At 40.1% G+C, this 23012-nt stretch overlaps 2 protein-coding genes across 2 annotated transcripts; both read left to right on the top strand.

Moving 5' to 3' along the window:
• Positions 1 to 6289: 6289 nt before the first annotated feature.
• On the top strand, positions 6290 to 8977 carry LOC145438589 (zinc finger protein ZPR1-like). Its single transcript, XM_080315925.1, has one exon. The coding sequence runs from the start codon at positions 6405 to 6407 to the stop codon at positions 7704 to 7706; it is 1302 nt and encodes a 433-aa protein (XP_080172051.1). The 5' UTR covers positions 6290 to 6404; the 3' UTR covers positions 7707 to 8977.
• A 141-nt stretch (positions 8978 to 9118) lies between these two features.
• Positions 9119 to 16469, top strand: LOC145438588 (nuclear cap-binding protein subunit 3-like). The gene is made up of 6 exons (XM_080315924.1): positions 9119 to 9371; positions 10151 to 10375; positions 11078 to 11293; positions 11990 to 12089; positions 14008 to 14445; positions 15686 to 16469. Exons 1-6 carry the CDS (start codon positions 9201 to 9203, stop codon positions 15952 to 15954), a joined length of 1419 nt encoding a protein of 472 aa, XP_080172050.1. The 5' UTR covers positions 9119 to 9200; the 3' UTR covers positions 15955 to 16469.
• Positions 16470 to 23012: the final 6543 nt, after the last annotated feature.

The raw sequence follows: 23012 nt of genomic DNA, 5'->3' as shown, positions 1-23012 counted from the left end.
CTACTACCCTGAGCTAAGTATATCTACCCAGCCACACGTTACGTGGGACTCAGGTTACAACTCTAGCAGGTTGTCAGACGCGTCACCTCTTCTATATGGTGCACACTCGTGAGATGATTTCAGCTTCAACGAAGGACGAATCGCCTCCTACACAATTTGACTTACAACTGCTATATGGAGCCATCCAGGACTTTTCCACCCTTACACGGTAAATCCGTTTATTTGACTTCGAATTTCGGGAATGCATTTTGCAGTGAGAATGATTTATCTCACTTGGCTTTATCGGCTAGCAGCAAATTTCCTCGTTATTGCTCGATTCGTGCTTTCTACATAATTATATTAGTTGTTTGTGTTTCTGTATTCAATGCCATGACATTCAGAGAACCAGATTTGAGTGATACTCTGACACTGACAAGACGTTATTCATTGGCTTCGTTTTCACATTACGGCCTTCATAACTATTATTTGAGTCTTAGCGTTTTGCTTTCTAACGAAATTATCACATCCATTCCTCGTCGGGAATTACACTCTCGACCGCCCGATATAATTGCTTCTCTCTCCCGTGAAATCGAATAATTACTACCGATCCATTACTCACTAACTACTAATTACTCGTTAACGTTTATTTTGTACCATTACTACCGTATCTAGCCCGTCTACCAGTTGTTTGTTTTTGTTATCATTACGTCATACAGACAAAATATTTCTTACATTTCAAATTTGATTCACCCCATCATCACTAACGTTCGCTACTGATGAGAGTTAGTCGAAAAGCTTTTAGCGAATAAATTAACAATATGAATTTATTGTTTCGCGTTAACTTCACTTTGTCACGACTAGCCTACCGTGTAACTCGTTTAACATACCATTTGCTTACAATTGTTTAATTGCAACTCCATTTCGATTTTATTATAAATTTTGCGGTTTTCCTACCCTCATATTACCGCGTAAATCACTACCAATCACCGCGGTTATTTACCAATCTATTTTTTGTTCGTTTGTTATATTCACGGCATCTCCGTGGAACATAACTACCAAATTTCGGGATATTTCTTTAAACCTAATTCATACATTACTTTTTGTGATTTCATCTGTCATTCATGCGACATTGACTTCCGCGCGTATTTAAGCGCTACCCTTTTTTTAACTACCGTAACTGTACCGTCAATGTGAATTCGATAACAATAATGACGCGGCTTTTCGGCCGACTATAACATAACACTCCACCGGGATTTAATATGATAATTCCGCGGCAAAATCGGCTCTCTTTAACCGAGAGTTTCTATCTCGGCTATAACTATTATTATATACCAGTAGCACTGGGAATTGGGATTTCATAATTAATTTTTTTTCCAACTTCAATTCATCTTATCTAATTACGCGTATTCGCATAGCCTCGCTTTTGCTACAATTTCTCATAATGGTTATTTGATTTTAATCACATATTTGCATTACTTAAAACTCAGCCTTATGCTGGAATTTGTGGATACGGAATTAATTTCCCATTTTTTTTAAAAACATTGACTTATTTACTTTCTTTATACTAGGTCTTTTACATAATCACTTACTTCTAATTACCCATACTTAAATAAGGCCTCTTTAACACGGTGACAAATTGTCATTTTTCTTCGTAAATTGCGTCTTTACATACTTACCCGCGATAATGTCATCTGAACATACTCAGATTTTACAACCTAGTTACATGCGATTAACGATACATTTATTTTACCCCCAATGCCATTTGGACGCAATATTATCTAAACATCCCGTGATATTTTTTGGCCACGGACATTTTCCCGTTTTATATATGCTACTCCGACCTAGGAAATCAAGAATTGTTTCGGCTTATGTGTTGCGATCCAAGGCACGATTTCGACCCGGGAGTATCCGAGTCTTCTCAACGCGTCGGCCGCGGGATTGCATACCCTGGCCCGGAACTTCCGCCCTGATCAAGCGGTTGGACGGGGTCAGTGTTGTAATTAAACTCGTGTGTCTACAGCGCTCAGTCTCGCGATATTACGAAATCTGATGCTGACGTTCGCACCGCAATCTGAGTCATTTCTTCGATCTACCTAGGAAGTCCGTACTTACAAAAGCGTTACAGTCACTGTATATTATATATATACTTTTAATGTGAGGCACGATTCTTACTTACGCAATTGTGCATTAACTGTCGCGACGTGTTTTAACGGCACACGTCAATTTATTTCCGGAAACCTTTTTATATCTGGATAGCATATGGCGCGCAGATCCAGCGATATGTCTGGATTTGTGGTATACCATTCGGCGTACATATCGCTAGGGACTTTTCTTGACATGACTGCGTTTTCGCAGCACTAAATTCGTACATGCCATTAGGCTATACCTAACAATACACACATTTGTCATGACTTCGGCTATTGTAATTACATTCTCTTTATAATTTTTACACTATACTTTCACGACTTACTTTGTCATATAATTAAATGACGAATTCCCCGCGTTACGCTACGATTACATTCATCTTGACATGCTTTGATGCGAATATTCCATTTCTATATACTTTTGAGCCAATTAATACACCAGGCTAACCCGGCATAATTTCCATTCACTTCGAGATTACGTAATTTTTTATTAATTTCTACTTGAAAGCTCAAATTACTCACCACAAGGCTTATATAAACGCCTTGCGTCACTCCGTCACATATGGAATCGATTCAATACTTAGCACTTACGCTTACATTATAGCGTAGCCCTACTCGGCTCATTTCATCCCTATCGGTGCAGATTTTCACCACTTCATATCCGGTTCGCTGACCTACAATGTGTTTATTGTATTTACCTTCTTTTTCAATTTGTCATTAGGCTACTTTTATTTGCTATTATTATTTTCCTACTTTGTTAAATAGCCTTTTTGCTGCCGATATTGCATTGCATTCTAGAATTCGTTGTCGTCTGCCAACGGGACTCGTGAACTGCCGAAATGCTCTCTACTATACGACATTCCTCCGCTCTCCGACTCCGCCACATATGTCAATATTTCGGGACATACCAGTTCAACATTACTTTGGTAACACCACGTATTTATACGCATTTGTAAGTCGACTTCGATAGTCGTGAAGAATATTCGCAGAACAGGCGATATACGCGTTTTAACCTTGGCGGAGCAAACTAACTGGATCTAAATACAATCATTATTGAGCAATGAGCATTGACTGTTAATTCTTCCAGGCAGGTTCGCGGCCCACGGTGCATGGCTTAACTGTATATAAATAATTATTCGGTCTTCCGAAAGACTGATGGACTGTTCACTTTTCAAACGCGGCGAATTTCGTAATCCCTATAGACGCGGCTATGATTCATGTTCTTTTATCTATCTCTCCCATGCGGCCTTATTAGCATTTTAAAATTCATTCGTATAGGCTACCCATTAGCGAATGCGTCAATACGACTGTTCTTGCCGAAAATATATACGGCTCGCATAATTTCGGGCCCCGGCCTTTGTGACTATTTCAATGGTCGTTAATCTTAATGGTTTGGGAAATTTCCCACAAATCTCGCCATTTTAAGCGGTTCGACTACCAGACCACCTTTTCAATAATTTTCTCCTTTCACCTCCATTGACTCATAAAAGCAGTCTCTGGTCGCTAGAAAACCCAGACATCAGTTTCCTACTCCCGTTACTTCCTATCTTCTAATACCACGTGTTTCAATTATTTTGAAAAGTAGTTTTGACTTTAATATGCTCCCAACCATACACTGGATTCCGCTTCTAGGATTTTGCCTTTACAAATAACATACACTCATTTTCGAGCTACCACCAACTCGTTCTAGCGTATGACGCATTCGCGAGACCTAATGTCAATTCCTTTGTGTACATATTTTATTTTCTTCTTTCGTTCTTTTAATAAAACACAAAAATTGCCTCAGATGACCAATTCGCCATTTTGACTATATTTAATCTAACCCTTAACGTGTTTTCGATACACTATCTCATATATGGTTTCATTCCTATCATGTTGTATAAATATTGCAACATCAGGCTACAATATCGCATTTTAAATTAACGTTATCGCCTTTCCACCAATACTTTATTCCCTGCATACTTAGGCCTTACCACCTTCAACCACACGCTATTTGTTTATGTTCCAATGACTATGTTTCGTAATCGTACTGCTATTCACTTCATGTAGTAAATGTCATTTTGTATTGTCGCTAATCACGCCTCCTTGGAAGGGGTGATGTGGGGATTTGTCCCCTTCTCTCTCATATCTGTATATCACGTGACTTATATCTTTCTTCTCGCTACCACGCGACTTACCATTTATTAGCTCGTGCATTCAATTACAAACTAGACTCATATGCGATATCCTACTGTATATATTCCATGCATATTCGACCAATATATCTATCTGAGGCAATACTGTCGTTGCATTCACGTTGGAGTTGTCAGATCCAGGACTAACGCAGGGACGTGCGTCTACTACCCTGAGCTAAGTATATCTACCCAGCCACACGTTACGTGGGACTCAGGTTACAACTCTAGCAGGTTGTCAGACGCGTCACCTCTTCTATACCGTGAAATTTAGGTCTGAATACAAGCTTCTTCTGTACGTCTTCAAATGCATGGAGGGAAGTGCACCAGCGTATCTTCGTGAGCTAGTGACAATGTATAATCCCGGAAGAGCGCTACGTTCTCAGTCGCAAAAGCTCTTGTCCGTTCCAAGAGTCAGAACATCGACTTACGGCGAGAGAACCTTTTCTTCCTCGGCCGCCATTCTGTGGAACAATCTTCCAATTTCTATCAGACTATGTGACTCGCTATATGTTTTCAAACGCAAAATCAAGACGGTTTTATTCGCACGAGCGTTCGAACTAGAGTAGTGTTCATTCCGCCCTACAACTATGCACTTCGTCTTTTATACATATCCTTTACTTCTATATTTTATTGCCTTTTATGTACAGCGCCCTAGTGTAGTAATGATATATTGTTATATTAGGCGCTCTATAAATTATTATATTATTATTATTATTATTATTATTGACACCAGGACATCATGTCTGGGGCGTGGCGAGTTCGAACATCGTGTCTAGAGGGTGTTCGGACATCTTGTCTTGGGTGAGTTCGGACTGCGTTTGGCACTTAGACATGTCTGGGGTGTGTTCGGACTGTGTTTTCAATCGGAAATCGTGTTCGGTCATCATGTTAGTAGTGTGTTCGGACTGCGTTGACACTCGGACATCATATCTGGGGGGGGGGGACTGTTCGGACATCATGTCTGGAGTGGGGGGGCGCTGTTCGGGCATCGTGTCTGGGGTGTCTATTGTGAATACAACGACTGTTCTTATTGTGAACATGAGACTGTTCTTATTGTGAACAGTATTGCTCTTATTGTGAACATGACTGCTCTTATTGTGAACATGAGACTGTTCTTATTGTGAACAGAATTGCTCTTATTGTGAACATAATCGAACCAACCCTCCTCGCTCCAACGAGGCGTACGTGAACGAGCAGTGCAGAAAAACCACTGAGCTGTGTAAACAACAAAAAATCTAGATCCGAAGCCATCTGTAACGTGTTTAAATAAATGAAAGCGCAATACACTCTTGTTTTCACTGAATAATTCAGCGTATCGACTTTATAATGATTTTACATAAAATGAGACTGATTTACGAATAAAGTTTATGGTGTACGTCGTCCAGTGAGAGACTCATCATCATTTTTGCACCAACTACCGATCTAGTTAGTTGATCGTCAACTAACCGTGCTGTAGCCAGGGGCCGTGTCTCGAAGATCGAAGCCCCTCCCATCTCAAACTCGAAAGCCATCCTTTTAAAATGCCGATTCTATCTCCAAGATTTGACCTATCGATCTCGCTTCCCATGACATGCCGCCCTATTTCTTGTCGCATTCTTCTTCTATACTATCTTTCTTACTTTCATTCAGTGTGCATGCCTCCTCTTTACATCGCCTAGGCCAAGGTGGGTGTCGGATTCCATAGACTACTCCTTGTCGCTTCGACATCTTCCTGTCTTTTCATTGTATCGCATTTTTGTGGTGTATTGAACTGATAAAATTGCTAATAAAACCAATGATGATGATGTTAGCTCGATTTCGATAAAATAAAAATTATTGAGATGTTAGTTGTGTTTTAGTTAGTTGGTTAGTTGCGGGTTATAGCTTTGGTTGCAAGTTTTTAAAAATCAAGTAGTTGCGAATTTTGTAAACTCAATAATTCGTACGACTTTGGCGAGAGAATGAAAAGTCGGTTCGCGACATAAGCTTACTGATACGTCCGACGTGTCACCTTTAGTTGGTACCCTGGAAAATGTATGAAAACTTCCTCACTTTAGTGACTGATGACATTATATGACTGAGGGACGTGCTGGTGCTAGTGCCGTGATACAGTTTTTGAGAATTGAAAATGGATACTGACAACGGCGCCAGCGGCGATGCTACAGCCGGCAAACTTTTCCCCGCCGATCACGACGAATTAGAAACCACACAGATAGAAAGCCTGTGCATGAACTGCCACGAGCAAGGCGTCACTCGCATGCTACTCGTCAAGATACCGTTTTTTCGAGATGTCGTCCTCAGTTCGTTCTCCTGCGAACACTGTAACTTCTCGGACACAGACCTACAATCCGCAGATCGCATTCAAGAGCACGGCTGCAAGTTCGCGTTAAACGTGAACCCTGCTAAAGATCTTAATCGCCGGGTGGTCAAAACTGATACTACCACCATAACAATACCTGAAGTCGAGCTTGAGATACCGCCTGAATCCCAAAAAGGATCGTTGACAACGATTGAAGGTATTATACAACGTACTATTGATGGGTTAGAGCAGGAACAGCCTGTGAGGCGTATCATGGATGCTGAAAACGCTGAAAAAATTGATGAATTTGTGAGCAGACTCAAGGATTTGATGACAAGGGAGAAACCATTCAAGTTAATAATTGAAGATCCATGCGGAAATTGTTTTGTGGAAAATTACAACGCCCCGAATCCAGATCCGCAAATGACTGTGACTCATTATGAAAGAACGACAGAACAGAATGAATATTTAGGAATATCTGAGGAACCACCGCAGCAAGACGCACCAGCACCCGATGAAATCCTTCAATTTCCATCGAACTGCTCAAACTGCAATGCCCCTGTGACTACGAATATGAAAATGGTGGATATACCTCATTTTAAACAAATACTTTTGATGGCGATGACCTGTGATGCTTGCGGATATAAATCGATTGAAGTAAAATCAGGTACTGGATTTGAGGAAAAAGGTAAAAAAATAACGTTAAACGTCACGGACTCATCGGATTTGACACGTGATATCTTGAAATCGGAGACGTGTAGCGTACAAATTCCGGAATTGGAAATGGAGATCGGCGGTCACGCTATAGCTGGTAAATTCACAACTCTTGAAGGTTTGCTGAAGGACATCGTTGAGCTTGTGTCCAAAAATCCATTTACGCACGGCGACAGCTCTACGGACGACGTAAAATGTGGCATTATGGATTTTTCGAAAAAAATGGACCAGCTTCTAACCGGTTCAAAGCCATTTACGCTGATTATGGATGACCCAGCCGGAAATTCGTACTTGCAAAATGTCTACGCTCCTGAAGGTGATCCAGAAATGACGGTGGAGCTGTATGAGAGAAGTTTTGAGCAGAACGATGAGCTCGGATTGACGAACATGAAAACTGAAAATTACGAAGAAGATTAATTTAAATTAAAAATTCAGTCTAATCTGAATTGGACTGCAGGGTTTGTGCTATTGCATGCGCGGTAATGACAATGGGTCAAAAGTTTACCTGAAAAGACAATATTCTGGAGCAAAACCATGAGTTCGGATTACGAGCGCATCATTTGAATAAAAAACTATGAGGATTGAACTTAATTGAATAGGCTAAGCAATTGGTCGCTTTATTCGGAATAAGACTGTGTGGTTGGTGCTATTGCATGTACAATAAGATTGTTTGATAATAACTTTTTTCAATTGTTAGGCTACATCAAATCTGGCTCAATTCCAATCTGTAGAAGCAAAGATATTACAGGAGAGAATTTTGGATTTTTTTAAAATAAAATTAAAGAACATATTGGCCAAGCTGCGTCATGAAATTGTTACGTTGGGCAATTTAGCTCAATTCCTGCTCTTACAAGTGAAATTTGGCTTAATTCCAAAAGTACTGCTCTAGAAAATTTTCGATTTCAAAAAAATTGTATTTACAATAGAAAATTTTATCATTATTTTATGTGGAATTAGCTATTGTAATTTGGCGTGCAGCATTTTTCTACGCAACCTAACAATTTTGTCAAATAGCCAGTAAAGTTTGAAAGAGAAAGTTATTTTTGAACAACCCTTGCACAAGGATGACATAAATTTACATAAAAAATAAAATATTGTGGAGACTAGACAATACACTACTGTGACTAGGCTGTAATAAACGCAACAATTGATACCAACTCTCCAATCAATTCAATGCCGAACATATGTTGAATTCGTAACAGGCTTTTGTTTATGAAATTTGAGATCATCAATTATGTCTTCATTGCGATCAATATCCAATCTGAGCTATAGGCGTATCTTACAATTTCAAATTGCCGATACTGCTTGGATAAGCTTCGTTTCGTTTAAATACAATGATTTATCAACATATGGAGTACGTGTACCATTGAGCTTGAGCAATCTCTTCGCCTTGATTTATTCGTCTTAGTATTTGGTGGTTCGATTGTTAATGTGTAATGTTCTTTCCAACTCTCTTGCTGGCGATCACCCTTGACGAGTGTCAGCCGAAATTTCAATATGAGTATAGTATTCAATTGGATAATTTATCAGTTCCATCATGATACTGAATTTTTCTTTCCAAATCTTGCAAATGGTTTCGTAGTGCTAGCAATGAACATAACTTTGTTATTAGTGACAGGTACTTGAAAGTCAGCTTCAAATGAATGCGGCCAAACACATTTTATCCGATAAATTTGTGTGTAATTGTACTTTGAACACAAAATCTTTCTGGAAAGTGATTGGTTTCGATCAAAATAATGCCGTTTTATATATCTTTCAGTTAGTATTCTTGGCAGAAGTTGTTTTGTTGTAGTTACATATGGGATGATCTGAAGAAAATGAAGTGTATGAATCAGTTGATAGAGCAGTATCAGAAATTGCATTTGTCTTACTATTTGCAGTTCTGAGTCTAATAGAAATTTATGAAATATAATGTCTGATTCCGATTCGGGAGATGAGATCGAGGTCATTGAAGTAAAAGCAGCTAACTCGCTGGTTCCCAATCTCACTATATCAGTGGAGAAAGATGATGAGGAACCAACCGTGGAATTCCTCGACGAAGAGAAAGGAGATAAAGTAGACGGATGTGACATTGAAGTCAAGGTTGGTGCCACAATGCCTAGTTTGAACGTCGACATGCAGGCCTGGTCGAAAAGGTAGACCTATGCTGCGTGGTGGCGTGGTAGGTATAATCCACAACGACATGTCAATCAGGGTTTCCCATGAATATGTCATAATTTATGCCATTCATAAATGGTTTAGGGTTAGGGTATCGTAGATGCCTTAATTACCCTCAACCCAAATTTTATCATACCCTAACCCTCAAGTCTAATTTTACGATCTCCTAATCCTAAAACAATTATAAATGTTGACATGTTCACGGAAAACACTGATTGGTAGTAGTGATACCTTTGAGGATAATAATGTAGACTAGACCCTGCCTGGGATAGGCTACTTAATTCAACTTATTGAAACATAAATTGATGTTTGATGTGTTCCCAAGTCTACCCTAGTCCGGTGATCATTTTAGTAAATCAGTGGTTTTCAAACTTTTTAGCATGCAACCCAAACCTGAATTTCACACCTCTTGTGACCCAAACTTCACACATCGAAAGAATCATATTTTTAATGTTAGCATGTTACGTTTTACGTGCATGTATCAACTAGACAAGGTGCAGATATCCAATCGTCGTACGCTACAAAATTCGGTGAAGCATGATTTATCGCATAAGAAAGCCCCTGCCTGCCTGATTCGGCATACTTTTCTGATTGGAACATGATTTGGTAAGAAATTCGCTAGTACCCAACACGGTGGGCTTGGAAGTTGAGAAAGTATGCAAAATTCCTTTTGCAACAATTTGGCAGCGTGATATGATTTTCAGCTCGTACCGGAGTCGTTTACCCACACGAAAATCTATGAAAACAAATTACTGCAAGACATCGGCTGCAACGCGGAGGAATCCCGTATGAAAAAACAGACTCGTGCAAAGCGTTTTCAATCTCCGTTACTTCGAGAAGACGTGAAACCTGTCGCCATCGAACAAAGATCGATTGATGACCTGATCCAGAAAGTGAATGATTTCAATGAAAAAAACGACATTTTTAAGGTACAGTTTGAATTTGTCGTCATCATTTTATGAACAGTTTGTGAATGGTGCGAAAATACAGTAAATTATAATAATGTCCTGCATTTGAGCACTTCAACATGAGACAACTGAATATAATCTTTCAAGTACAGAGCTTCAGTAGGCTATGCAATTGAAACATATATTCCTATTGAAGTAAACCCAAATATTTTCTGCTGACACTCGTCAGGGGTAATCGTCAGCAACTGGTAGAGGATTCAAAAAGCCAGTTCTCGACTAGTTGCTGACGATCACCCCAGACGAATGTCAGCCGGAAATATTTGGGTTAATTGCACACTGAATGTAGCCTATTATTCAATTGTGACAATAAATAGCGTATGTGAAAAATGAGTATGATATTAATGCGATGCCTTCGATATCAACAAAAGTGTTTCAAAAAATTGCTGTGAACCTGACTTGAAGTTCGATAGTGAACAGTAACCAGTATGACTTGAACTCGGACTCGAGTTTTCACACTATGACTCGGATTCGATCCGTTGCTAGCTGACTTGACTACACTCGGTGGTGAATTGCATATCACTCAACTTGACTCGAGTCAAAACTATAAGAGTCAAATTGACTTGTGACTTGCCTACAATCCTGTCGAGCACCAAAGCTGGCTACTTTCTGTCTTTGACTGTGTCTCGCTTATATATTCACGGCTGACAATGAACAATTTTCTAGGAGATAAGGCTGGACGCTGTACATCTACGAGGTCTGGACGACATGAGCACAGACGAAATCTTCAAGTTTTTCGGAGATCATTACCCGTCTCACATCGAATGGATTGACGACACTTCTTGCAATGTAGTGTGGAAAGACAGGACTTCTGCGGCAGGCGCGGTTCTTGATATGTCCAAGCCAATCGTCGTCAAAAAAGTTGTTGAGGAGAAAACCGAGGTGAATGTGCGGTGTGAAAGTGTTTTTCTATGTCTTTAGTGCTTGATGTGTTTATAGGTTTATATTTTCTAAGTCTAACGCTCATAATATAGCCTACTCTTACAGTAATATTTTTTACGCTGACAAACAATATCTGATGAGCTTATATGCAAATAAATCATCCATGCAATAAAATTACAGATGCAAGCTTGCAAGTTGTTTAAATGGTATTTCTGTTTCAAGGTTGCTGAGACACGAATTCTGCCTTTAGCATACATCTATTGGATAATTCTTGACGGCACATTCCACCTTAGAGTTGACTTTTATCAAATTCCACCAAACTAGTTTGTGCCAACAGAAGCCATCTGTTCCCCTCGATTATTCAAATTGCGATGCCTGTGACGTCATATTTTGGTAATACGATTGTTGATATACAATGTTCTTTCCAATTCTCCACTAGTTGCAGACGATTACCCCTGACGAGTGTCAGCTGAAAATAATCGGTTTTATTTCAATATCAGTATATCATTCAATAGAATTACAATTGTGGGCACTTGGTTTATTAAAATTTTTTACATTTCTTGAAGCCTCCCAGACACTTTTGCTGGCTGTCGTGGTCAGGAATGTGTTTCACCTCGGCGCCTTGGTGATGCAGTTCCTCCCTTCAAATTCTTGACTAAGGGAACTGATGACTGTTTCACTGCAATCCTCTTTTAGCAAGATGCAAAAGAGGGTGAGGACGAAGAGAAAGATGACAATGTGGAGTTGGACCTCATGGACAGCGGAGATGAGGAAGATAAAATGGAAGTTGAAGACGGTATTGTAAAGTTGCTGTCCTTTTTAGCGATATATTGCTCATTTATGCAGCACATAACACACAAACTCACTTTCCGGGACTTGTTGCTAACGTGATATCGTTGAAGTCAGTTTTTTATGATCACATGGAAATATAAAATCTGCATTTCACGATCCTCACGATCTATGACTGGCTCGAGGTTTCAACTCATCGGCAGAGCTGGGCAAAATCCCAGTACTTCAGTGATTAATTCTGAATTGAGTATTAGGCATCAAGCATCAGTCATTAAGTGAGTCTAGTCAAGCATTGCTCACAATGATGTCACAATGGTATGAATGATGCGACAAGCTCAAATGTGTAGCTTTTATGCGACCGCAAAGAATGTAAAAACCATTTCTACATCACATCATAGATAATTTCATTTGGTACTTTTTCAAACATACCTATTTTAATACACTTATTGACAATGATGTGGGTTGATCAATCAACTTCACAGAAATGCAGGGTTGTAACCAAGTCATAAGTTCCAGAGTCACAAGTCAATCTCACTTCTATTGTTTTGACTCGAGTCATTTTCAATTCACCACCGAGTCAAGTCAGTGAGTGGTAACTCGAGTCCGAGTCATAGTGTTGCGACTCTAGCCCAAGTCATTATGTTCAATGTTCCGTTTTAAGTTCAATCCAGCTCAACCCACTTTTACAACTCCGCTCGAGTGATATAGAATGGCTCGGATTCATAATATGGTAATTTTCCTCAGCCTAACAGTTTCTGGCCCCATTTTCCAAGTATCAGGACTGATAGACGAAAGACCAATCATATGGTGACTTTACTATTCTTCGAAGTTACAATGGTATGTCTGTCTTGGCTGTCCTACTCGCGAGTCATTTACAATGATTCGAGTACAAGTTGAGTCAATGCGCAAAAAAACTCGAGTCGAGTCATTTTACAGTTCGGAAAAAAACGCTCGAGCCATTACAACCCTGTTGAGATGTCATTCCCACTAGCGTGCGTATTAGGGCTCTTCAAAAACGACTTTTTTTGTCAAATCGTACTGGCTACTTGATAAAATTGCTAGGTTACCTAATTTAAGCCTATTTTAAGCCTACACACAAAATTTGGTTCAATTCCAGCCAGTAACCGCTTTGCTGCAGGAGAAGAAAGTTTCTATTTATTATATAGAAATAAATAACAGAAAATTTGAAAATTTTCTGTTCGCCCCATGAAAGTGTTAGGCTGTCTATAGAAACGATGCTCACCAAATTTGGTTCAATTCCAACCAGTGGACGCGGAGTTATTGCCGTCGAAAAATTTGGATTTGAATAAAATAGTATTTACGGTGACCGATTCTTTGTTTATTTATTATAGTTGTGCTCACTCTAAATACTATTTTATTCAAACCCAAATTTTTCGACGGCAATAACTCCGCTTCCAATGGTTGGAATTGAACCAAATTTGGTGAGCATCGTTTCTATAGACAGCCTAACACTTTCATGGGGCGAACAGAAAATTTTCAAATTTTTTATTATTTATTTCTATATAATAAATAGAAACTTACTTCTCCTGTAGCAAAGCAGTTACTGGTTGGAATTGAACCAAATTTTGTGTGTAGGCTGAAATTAGGTAACCTAACAATTTTATCAAGTAGCCAGTACGATTTGAGAGAAAAAGTCATTTTTGAAGAGCCCTAGTGCGTATAGCTTTGTACTACATGTTACGTATGCTGCGATACGACCAGTCGTCAGATTTACACATCAGAAACTAGTATCGTAATTATAATTCTCGTTGATAAATTAACTCTTAGTGACAACGAGTGTATAATTACAGCATTACTCGTCTCGAACCATTAGAATTAATACTTCATTCAGATTTGAGTACTGGAATGATTGTGCACAGCCTTACATGTAGTAACAGTCATATAAATGAAAATTATATTGTCAGGCGAACCATCACAAGACCATCCAGACTCTAACGAACCTTTCGACAACCCATTACGCCGTTGCAAGCTGCCCATCGTCAAAAACGGCAGAAAGACACTTCTAAAGATGCGTTTCGCCAACGTAAACGACAAGAAAACCATGGGCGGAGCCAACAAGAGCCAGTACTATCGCAAGTACGGCAATCCAAACTACGGCAACGTGAGAGGCGTCCTGAGCAGGTCGTTTAAAAAGCGGTACCACGGCCGCGTGGCCAAGAGAGAGTTTGAAGAATTTAAACCGGAGGAGATAGAAACGGAGCCGAAATCTAAGGTGCCGACGAAACGGCTGTACAGCGAACCTGCTTGGGACGACGCGAAACGCGCCCGTAGAGATTCAGGGAACTTGTCGGAAGAGGAAGATGCTACTGAGAAAGAGGACAGGGAACTTATGAACGCTTCCGGTAATTTCAGAAGTGGACCGTTTTTAATCTGGTTACTAATTGGTAGGGCTTGGCAAATCGAGTATCACTCATTATGCCGTTGTAACGGCATGAATAATGTGAAAAGTTCAAATACCCGGCTTTTATGCTACCGCAAAGAATATAGTGCCAGTTCTATCACATGACAGATAATTTGGTATTTTTTCGGCCATGCCTATTTCATGGCACTTTGTGACAACCCTGTTGGTTGATTGCGATTTCACAGATTTATCATGTAGGGTTACCATATTTTGAGATCCTAAAAGGAGGACACTTTTCCAAAATTCTGAAAGCTCCATGCCGATAGTACTGTGTTGACTAAAAAAAAGTCATCACCCGAATTACCCGCTTTTTTACAACAATGTCTGGTGTTGACTAAGAAAAAAATCCCAAAATAGAGGAAATTTAGGAGTCCTCCGAGGCACTTATTGAAAGAAAAGGACAAATCCTCTTAAGAGGTGATATGGTGACCCTGTATTATATCCACTAACGTACATATCTTTGTACTACATGTTTCGTACGCTGCGCACAACCAATCGGAAATTTCAAGGCTTCCATAGTGTAAAATAGTATCGAAACTTTAGTTAATAAATTAACTATTATTTGCAAGGAGAGTATTATTTCAGTACTTGAACAAATCGTGACTTACTACCCGACTTGAATGATTAAAATTTACACTCGATTCAGATTCTGTGCTGCACTGCTAACGGGTGTTTGTACTTTTGCACTGTGTTGTAGTACTGACGTTGGTTTTGACTGCTTCCAATTGCACAATTTTTATTTTTGATTTTAAAAGATAAAAAGTAGTTTTACTCAAAAAGTTGTAATTTCAACTACATGCCGACTTTTATTTAGTAGCTAACGGAAGTGGTCATGGTCAGTAACATACTTTTGCCAAAAATGTCGTAAAATTACGACCGTTTAGCTGATTCTGATCTAGTAGCTAACGGAGGTGGCCAGTAACAAAGTACTTCTGCTTTTTGGAGTGCTCGCACCGGGTTTACCTACTCGTGGTACTCACTGAAACCGTTGCGTTTTTACATTAGTTCTACTTGATCAAATTTTAGACTTGACCGCTCTTAATTTTTCATGGCCATTGTGGTATTCATAAATCATAAAACATTGTATCCAATGCTGACGATCACCACTGACGAGTGTCAGTCGAAAGTATTCTGTTTTATTTCAATATCAATATATTATTCAATCCTGCCCTTTTTTACAGTGAAAGACATCGAAGGGGCTATACCGGTAGTGGAAAAACAGAGTGACAAAGCAAAGTACGATTCAATGGAAGCTGACCAAGTATCGCGGAAAGATATCGCCACTGAAAACGATTCGACCCCAAGTGGTACCCTGACTGTCAAAGTCAAAGTGAAGAATAAGGGAAGCGTTTGGGATCGTCTCGGCAACCGTGACATAGAAAAGAAAATGCAGCAAGATAACACTCTGCCAAAATCGTTGCGCGAGCGACTTGGTACCAAAAAAAGTTGACCGTACTTAACGACTGCGGATGCAAATCTGCGTTGTGTTACTGTTGACAGAATGATTTGAGTGCTTGAATCTGAATCTAGTATTAATTCCGATGATAATACTCGATTCAGAATCAAATCATTCAAGTACTGTTATTGTGATGATTTGTGAATTAACTCGCTTTTTTTACACTGCCACGTTGAAATTTTTGGACAAGTACCAGCTGCTAGGTTTGAATCATGTCATGTTGAGTTTTTTGACAGTGATCGATAGGACGTTTCTATGACCAGTATGCTATTTCATTGTGTATTCAACTACGGAACCAAGTGTAGTTGGATCCTGCATTTTCGTTCTAGAAAATTCCCGTTTTAACACTCAGCAGAAATATTTTGGAGAAAGTTTTTATACCGTAAAGTTAGCAGACATGTTTTGAAGGAAGTTTTTGTACCATGTAGTAAGATGCAGTTAGTGTTGATGATTGAATTTCTTGATCGGCTATTAATTGGTGAATAAAACTTTCTTCTTTGTTTTTAAAAGTTGTTAGGTGTGGGTGGTGTGACTTCTAGGGCAAGTGGCTTACTCATTGGATACTGACGATATTGCGATCTACTACTGATAGAACGTTATCCCTGTCGTGAATATGCTGTATAAAGTGGTCATTTTCGCGTAGCCCTGAGTTTGTTGTTATCGTTGTATACATCACGCCGAGAGTGAATTAGCGTTGGTATCGGCAGTTTCAAGCGTCAATGAAGAATGATGAGAAATGTTCCGGCGTCTGCCGAAAGGGTTCTGTGATGAGTTCCTGTGCGGCAAATATTCTTCAACACACTCCAGAGATGTAGCTGACAATCAAACAGACGTGAACGTACTCATCCAGACATGATGTAGGCCTGCTGTGCAATTGTGCATCGAGTAGACTTGATTGCGACATCTAATCTAATCCAAGGCCTGTGTTTACTGAGTAGGCCTAACCTATATTCATTAGCCTTTCCTAAGCTTCATTGTTTAATTAGCTTGCATGTACAAAATAAAGACACCCTTAAACAGTTTGCGCTTACAATGAATGGGGGTACTTTTATTTTCATTCAACAGAAATGCATAACAAACCAACAGCAACAATAATAACAAGTCGAAAATGCGAAAAGACTATTCTGTACAAAATAGGTCGTCCAGAATGGTTTAAATACAGTCTTTGCAGTCAACCAGTCCGACCATACCGAAATCTTACATGAACTGATTGTAAAAGATGTCAATTAACCGAATCATAGTAATTCTGATTGGCATATGCAACCCCTTTTTGTCGCCTTTCCTTTAATATTATCTTCTTTTACTTTTCGTCCAGTGTGCATGCTTCCTTTTTATATCGCCTTGGCCAGGTGGGTGTCTGATTTCAAAGAATATTCCAAGTCGTTTCGACACCTTCCTATCTTCTAATTGTATCGCAGTCTTGCAGTCTATTGAAATGATGAAATTGATAATAAATTGAATGGAATACTAGCTGGCGGCTGGCAGCAAGCATGTAAAATTGGAGCGATATCTCAGCAAAATATGGCAACTGCTTTAACGTGTTAACAATCAGCAATTTGCAACGTGCGCGCGGGAGGACATATTGTTGTTTTGTTCGAGACATATTTTATTTAGCGAGGTTGCCAGTAAACTCGCCCCAAAGTAAATTCGGCCCGTCGAATTCGGCCCTCGGTCACTTCGGCCGTCGGTGAATTCGGCACTCGGTAAATTCGGCCCTCGGTAAATTCGGCCAGGGCCAGAGTAACAACAACAATTACAATACCATTATCTAACCTGAACCCTAACCCTAATCCTAACCCTAATCCCAATCCTAACCTAACCCCTAACCTCCAAATCACTTGATAATATTATAATTATGTAATATAATACACATTATTAGTTAATAGTTGAACAGCTTCTTTGAGGTACAGAACTTCAATATACAATTGAATAGTATATTCATATTAAATGAACCCGAATATTTTCGGCTGACACTCGTCAGGGGTAATCGTCAGCAACTAGTAGAGAATTCGAAAGAATCAGCGTATATCAACAATCGTAACACAAAATATGACGTCACCAGCATGAAATGTCGAATACGAGAGCGTTCAGTGTACTATTTTTAGATGATACACGAACTCTTTTTGTTGACACAGCCTTGGCTGGTGTATTTTGATAAAAGTCGACTCCAAGGCGCACAAATGAAAGTGTGAGCGACCCTTTCCGAGTATGCGAAATCTGTCGTCTCGATAATTTTTCGCACAGGCGGGATTATCCAACAAGTGTTTGCCAATTGCAGAATTTATGGCCTTTGATTGGTCCGCATCAATCTTGAGCGGGTGGGTTAAGGGTGAGCTTTTCATCGAGCGTGTTCTAATGAATCTAGGGACATGCTGATTTACGCGTTCCTGCAAGCGCTTTGACGTTCTTCCCACGTAGCCACAATCACAGTGGCACTTAAATTCGTAAACTACATTGCTTTGCTGAAGTGCGGGTAGCACGTCTTTACGTGTTGCGGGGAGCAGTTGCGTTGTCGTGAAAATCACGTTGGTCTTCACTGTGTCGTAACACTTATTGACCGCTGAAATCAATTGCTTTTCAAAGCGGGTGGAAATAGGCCCTATCCAAGGTAGATGGATGTAAACATCTTTGGTTGTTCGTTCGGTAGGCTCTATTGACTTTTCTGCATTGAAATGCGTTACTTTCCTCTCTATGCCACGGTTGATGACATGTTCAGGGTAACCGTTATCAAGTAAGATTTTCCGGATATTGTCAAGTTCTGAGTTCAGTTTATTACCCGAACATATCATCAACGCTCTATGCACGAGGGTGCCTATGAGGTTGATTTTTCTGCGGCTAGGACTAAATGAGTTCCAACGAAGGTATTGGCCAGTGAATGTCGGTTTCCGGTAGATTGATGTTTCAAATTTATTGGTATCATGTTTTTCGACTAAAACGTCCAAAAATGACAATGAGTTATTTCGTTCTTTTTCAATTGTGAATAACAGAGCCGGGTGAAGCGAGTTTAAGTGAATGAGAAATTGATCACAGTCTATCTCATTTCTGAAAATGACAAAAGTATCGTCTACATAACGTCGGTACAACACCGGTTTGACGGACACACGCTGGGTGAGAAGCTCGACCTCATAAAATCCTACGAAAATGTTAGCCAAAGTAGGTCCCAAGGGAGATCCCATCGATATGCCGTCTATTTGTTTATAGATAACATCGTTAAAGCTAAATTCAACAGAACATGTAGCTGCCTGTAAAAGTTCAACAAAAACTTTACGCGGCATTGATGGTGGTGCTAGCTTACCGCCGTAAAGCGCGTTCGCACAAATATCGATAGTCTCTTGCAGCGGAACGTTTGTAAAGAGACTAGAGATATCAAATGAGCTCAAGAACACTTCTGAATCCGGCAGGTTCAGGTTTCGCATCTCACTGGCGAAAGTGAACGAATCACGAACACATTCGGTGCCGTACAGTTCGCGAACAGGTTCCAAGATGCCGATAAGCCATTTTGCCAGTTGATGTTGAGCAGACCCGATCATGGACAGTATCGGTCTCATGGGCACGTTTTCTTTGTGAGTTTTTGGTAGTCCATACATGCGTGGTCTTTGCGATCCCGTTGGTCTGATTGAGCTATATATTTCCGCAGTCAGGACACCGTTTTTCTTCAACGCCAGCAGTCGGCGTACCAGTCGTGTTTCAATTTTGGCTGTGTTATCGAATTCAGAAACCGAACCAAGCGAGATAAATTTGGTTTCGTCATGCAATATTGATTCCATTTTCGAAATGTAGTCAGCTTTGTTTAGAATGACAACCCCGGATCCCTTGTCTGGTTTAGTGATATGAATTTCAGTGTTGGAGCGTAATGCTTTGATAGCGAGGAAACACTCCTTGTTCATCAAAAAATCGGCCTTGTCGATGGGGCACCCGCAATACGAATGTGCCAAATCTGATAACCGAGCTTTAAGAGCAGAGCTCGGTTATCAGATTTGGCACATTCGTATTGCGGGTGCCCCATCGACAAGGCCGATTTTTTGATGAACAAGGAGTGTTTCCTCGCTATCAAAGCATTACGCTCCAACACTGAAATTCATATCACTAAACCAGACAAGGGATCCGGGGTTGTCATTCTAAACAAAGCTGACTACATTTCGAAAATGGAATCAATATTGCATGACGAAACCAAATTTATCTCGCTTGGTTCGGTTTCTGAATTCGATAACACAGCCAAAATTGAAACACGACTGGTACGCCGACTGCTGGCGTTGAAGAAAAACGGTGTCCTGACTGCGGAAATATATAGCTCAATCAGACCAACGGGATCGCAAAGACCACGCATGTATGGACTACCAAAAACTCACAAAGAAAACGTGCCCATGAGACCGATACTGTCCATGATCGGGTCTGCTCAACATCAACTGGCAAAATGGCTTATCGGCATCTTGGAACCTGTTCGCGAACTGTACGGCACCGAATGTGTTCGTGATTCGTTCACTTTCGCCAGTGAGATGCGAAACCTGAACCTGCCGGATTCAGAAGTGTTCTTGAGCTCATTTGATATCTCTAGTCTCTTTACAAACGTTCCGCTGCAAGAGACTATCGATATTTGTGCGAACGCGCTTTACGGCGGTAAGCTAGCACCACCATCAATGCCGCGTAAAGTTTTTGTTGAACTTTTACAGGCAGCTACATGTTCTGTTGAATTTAGCTTTAACGATGTTATCTATAAACAAATAGACGGCATATCGATGGGATCTCCCTTGGGACCTACTTTGGCTAACATTTTCGTAGGATTTTATGAGGTCGAGCTTCTCACCCAGCGTGTGTCCGTCAAACCGGTGTTGTACCGACGTTATGTAGACGATACTTTTGTCATTTTCAGAAATGAGATAGACTGTGATCAATTTCTCATTCACTTAAACTCGCTTCACCCGGCTCTGTTATTCACAATTGAAAAAGAACGAAATAACTCATTGTCATTTTTGGACGTTTTAGTCGAAAAACATGATACCAATAAATTTGAAACATCAATCTACCGGAAACCGACATTCACTGGCCAATACCTTCGTTGGAACTCATTTAGTCCTAGCCGCAGAAAAATCAACCTCATAGGCACCCTCGTGCATAGAGCGTTGATGATATGTTCGGGTAATAAACTGAACTCAGAACTTGACAATATCCGGAAAATCTTACTTGATAACGGTTACCCTGAACATGTCATCAACCGTGGCATAGAGAGGAAAGTAACGCATTTCAATGCAGAAAAGTCAATAGAGCCTACCGAACGAACAACCAAAGATGTTTACATCCATCTACCTTGGATAGGGCCTATTTCCACCCGCTTTGAAAAGCAATTGATTTCAGCGGTCAATAAGTGTTACGACACAGTGAAGACCAACGTGATTTTCACGACAACGCAACTGCTCCCCGCAACACGTAAAGACGTGCTACCCGCACTTCAGCAAAGCAATGTAGTTTACGAATTTAAGTGCCACTGTGATTGTGGCTACGTGGGAAGAACGTCAAAGCGCTTGCAGGAACGCGTAAATCAGCATGTCCCTAGATTCATTAGAACACGCTCGATGAAAAGCTCACCCTTAACCCACCCGCTCAAGATTGATGCGGACCAATCAAAGGCCATAAATTCTGCAATTGGCAAACACTTGTTGGATAATCCCGCCTGTGCGAAAAATTATCGAGACGACAGATTTCGCATACTCGGAAAGGGTCGCTCACACTTTCATTTGTGCGCCTTGGAGTCGACTTTTATCAAAATACACCAGCCAAGGCTGTGTCAACAAAAAGAGTTCGTGTATCATCTAAAAATAGTACACTGAACGCTCTCGTATTCGACATTTCATGCTGGTGACGTCATATTTTGTGTTACGATTGTTGATATACGCTGATTCTTTCGAATTCTCTACTAGTTGCTGACGATTACCCCTGACGAGTGTCAGCCGAAAATATTCGGGTTCATTTAATATGAATATACTATTCAATAGTTAATAGTTATTAGTTAATAGTTATTAGTAGGTTTAGGGTTAGGATTGGCGTTAGGGTTAGGTTAGGGTTAGGATTAGGGTTAGGTTAGGTTAGGATTAGGGTTAGGTTAGGATTAGGTTTAGGATTAGGGTTAGGTTAGGATTCGGGTTAGGTTAGGTTAGGATTAGGGTTAGGTTAGAATTAGGGTTAGGATTAGTGTTAGGGTTCAGGTTAGATAATATTATAATTATGTAATATAATACACATTATTAGTTCGTAATACAATTTCACACAATGTTCTCCGAGGGCCGAATATACCGATTGAATTCGGCTGTCGGTAAATTCGGCCCCGTAAACATCGGCATATATATATATACATATATATATTTATACGCATACCCTGTTCTCCAAATCACTTGATAATAATATAATTATGAAATTAATTCACATTAATAGTTGGTAATACATTTTTATAAAAAATTCTCCGAGGGCAGAATTGACCGAGTAACCAGTGAATTGACCGGTGAATTCGGCCGTCGGTAAATTCGGTCCCCGTGAATATCCGCGCTATCTCCCGTGATTACGCGATCTACGCATACCCTGACATCCAAATCACTTAATAATATATATATATATATATAATTATGTAATTAATTCATGTTAACGGTTGGTAATACATTTTATTACAATATTCTCGGTGGGCCGAATTTACTGATGTAATGGCCGAATTTGCCTGGGCCGAATTTACTTTGGGGCGAGTTTACTGGCAACCTTTAGCGACGGTCGATATGTTCTGTTTGATCGCTGCCCGAAATAGGGCATCCCTAAAAGACGGAAAAGCGGAAAAGCGGAAACAGCGGAAACAACGGAAAACGAACCCTAAAACGCGGAAACAACGGAAACAGCGGAAACAATAAAAAATGCCGATTCCTAAAAGACGGAAAGACGGAAAGAGCGGAAATAGCGGAGAACTTAACCATCGATTACATAGCGGACTTTCATACTGACATAATCAGCTCGCTGCGGAATCTAAATCAGCGGAAAAACGGAGTGTAGCCGAAGCAGCGGAAACAGCGGAAAAT

This window comes from Botryllus schlosseri, chromosome 5 (assembly GCF_051294905.1).
Source record: "Botryllus schlosseri isolate E-star chromosome 5, Bs_hap1, whole genome shotgun sequence".
Lineage (NCBI taxonomy): Eukaryota > Metazoa > Chordata > Ascidiacea > Stolidobranchia > Styelidae > Botryllus > Botryllus schlosseri.
The sequence above is the reverse complement of the archived record's forward strand: the minus strand, read 5'-3'. Positions and strand labels throughout refer to the sequence as shown.

Excerpts from the sequence above, each read along its gene's own strand:
- LOC145438588 (XM_080315924.1), top strand. The coding sequence starts at position 9,201 with ATGTCTGATTCCGATTCGGGAGATGAGATCGAGGTCATTGAAGTAAAA. Across the intron at positions 9,372-10,150 it reads GATGTGACATTGAAGTCAAG|CTCGTACCGGAGTCGTTTAC; the intron begins GTTGGTGCCACA and ends TATGATTTTCAG. Across the intron at positions 10,376-11,077 it reads AAAAAAACGACATTTTTAAG|GAGATAAGGCTGGACGCTGT; the intron begins GTACAGTTTGAA and ends ACAATTTTCTAG.
- LOC145438589 (XM_080315925.1), top strand. The coding sequence starts at position 6,405 with ATGGATACTGACAACGGCGCCAGCGGCGATGCTACAGCCGGCAAACTT.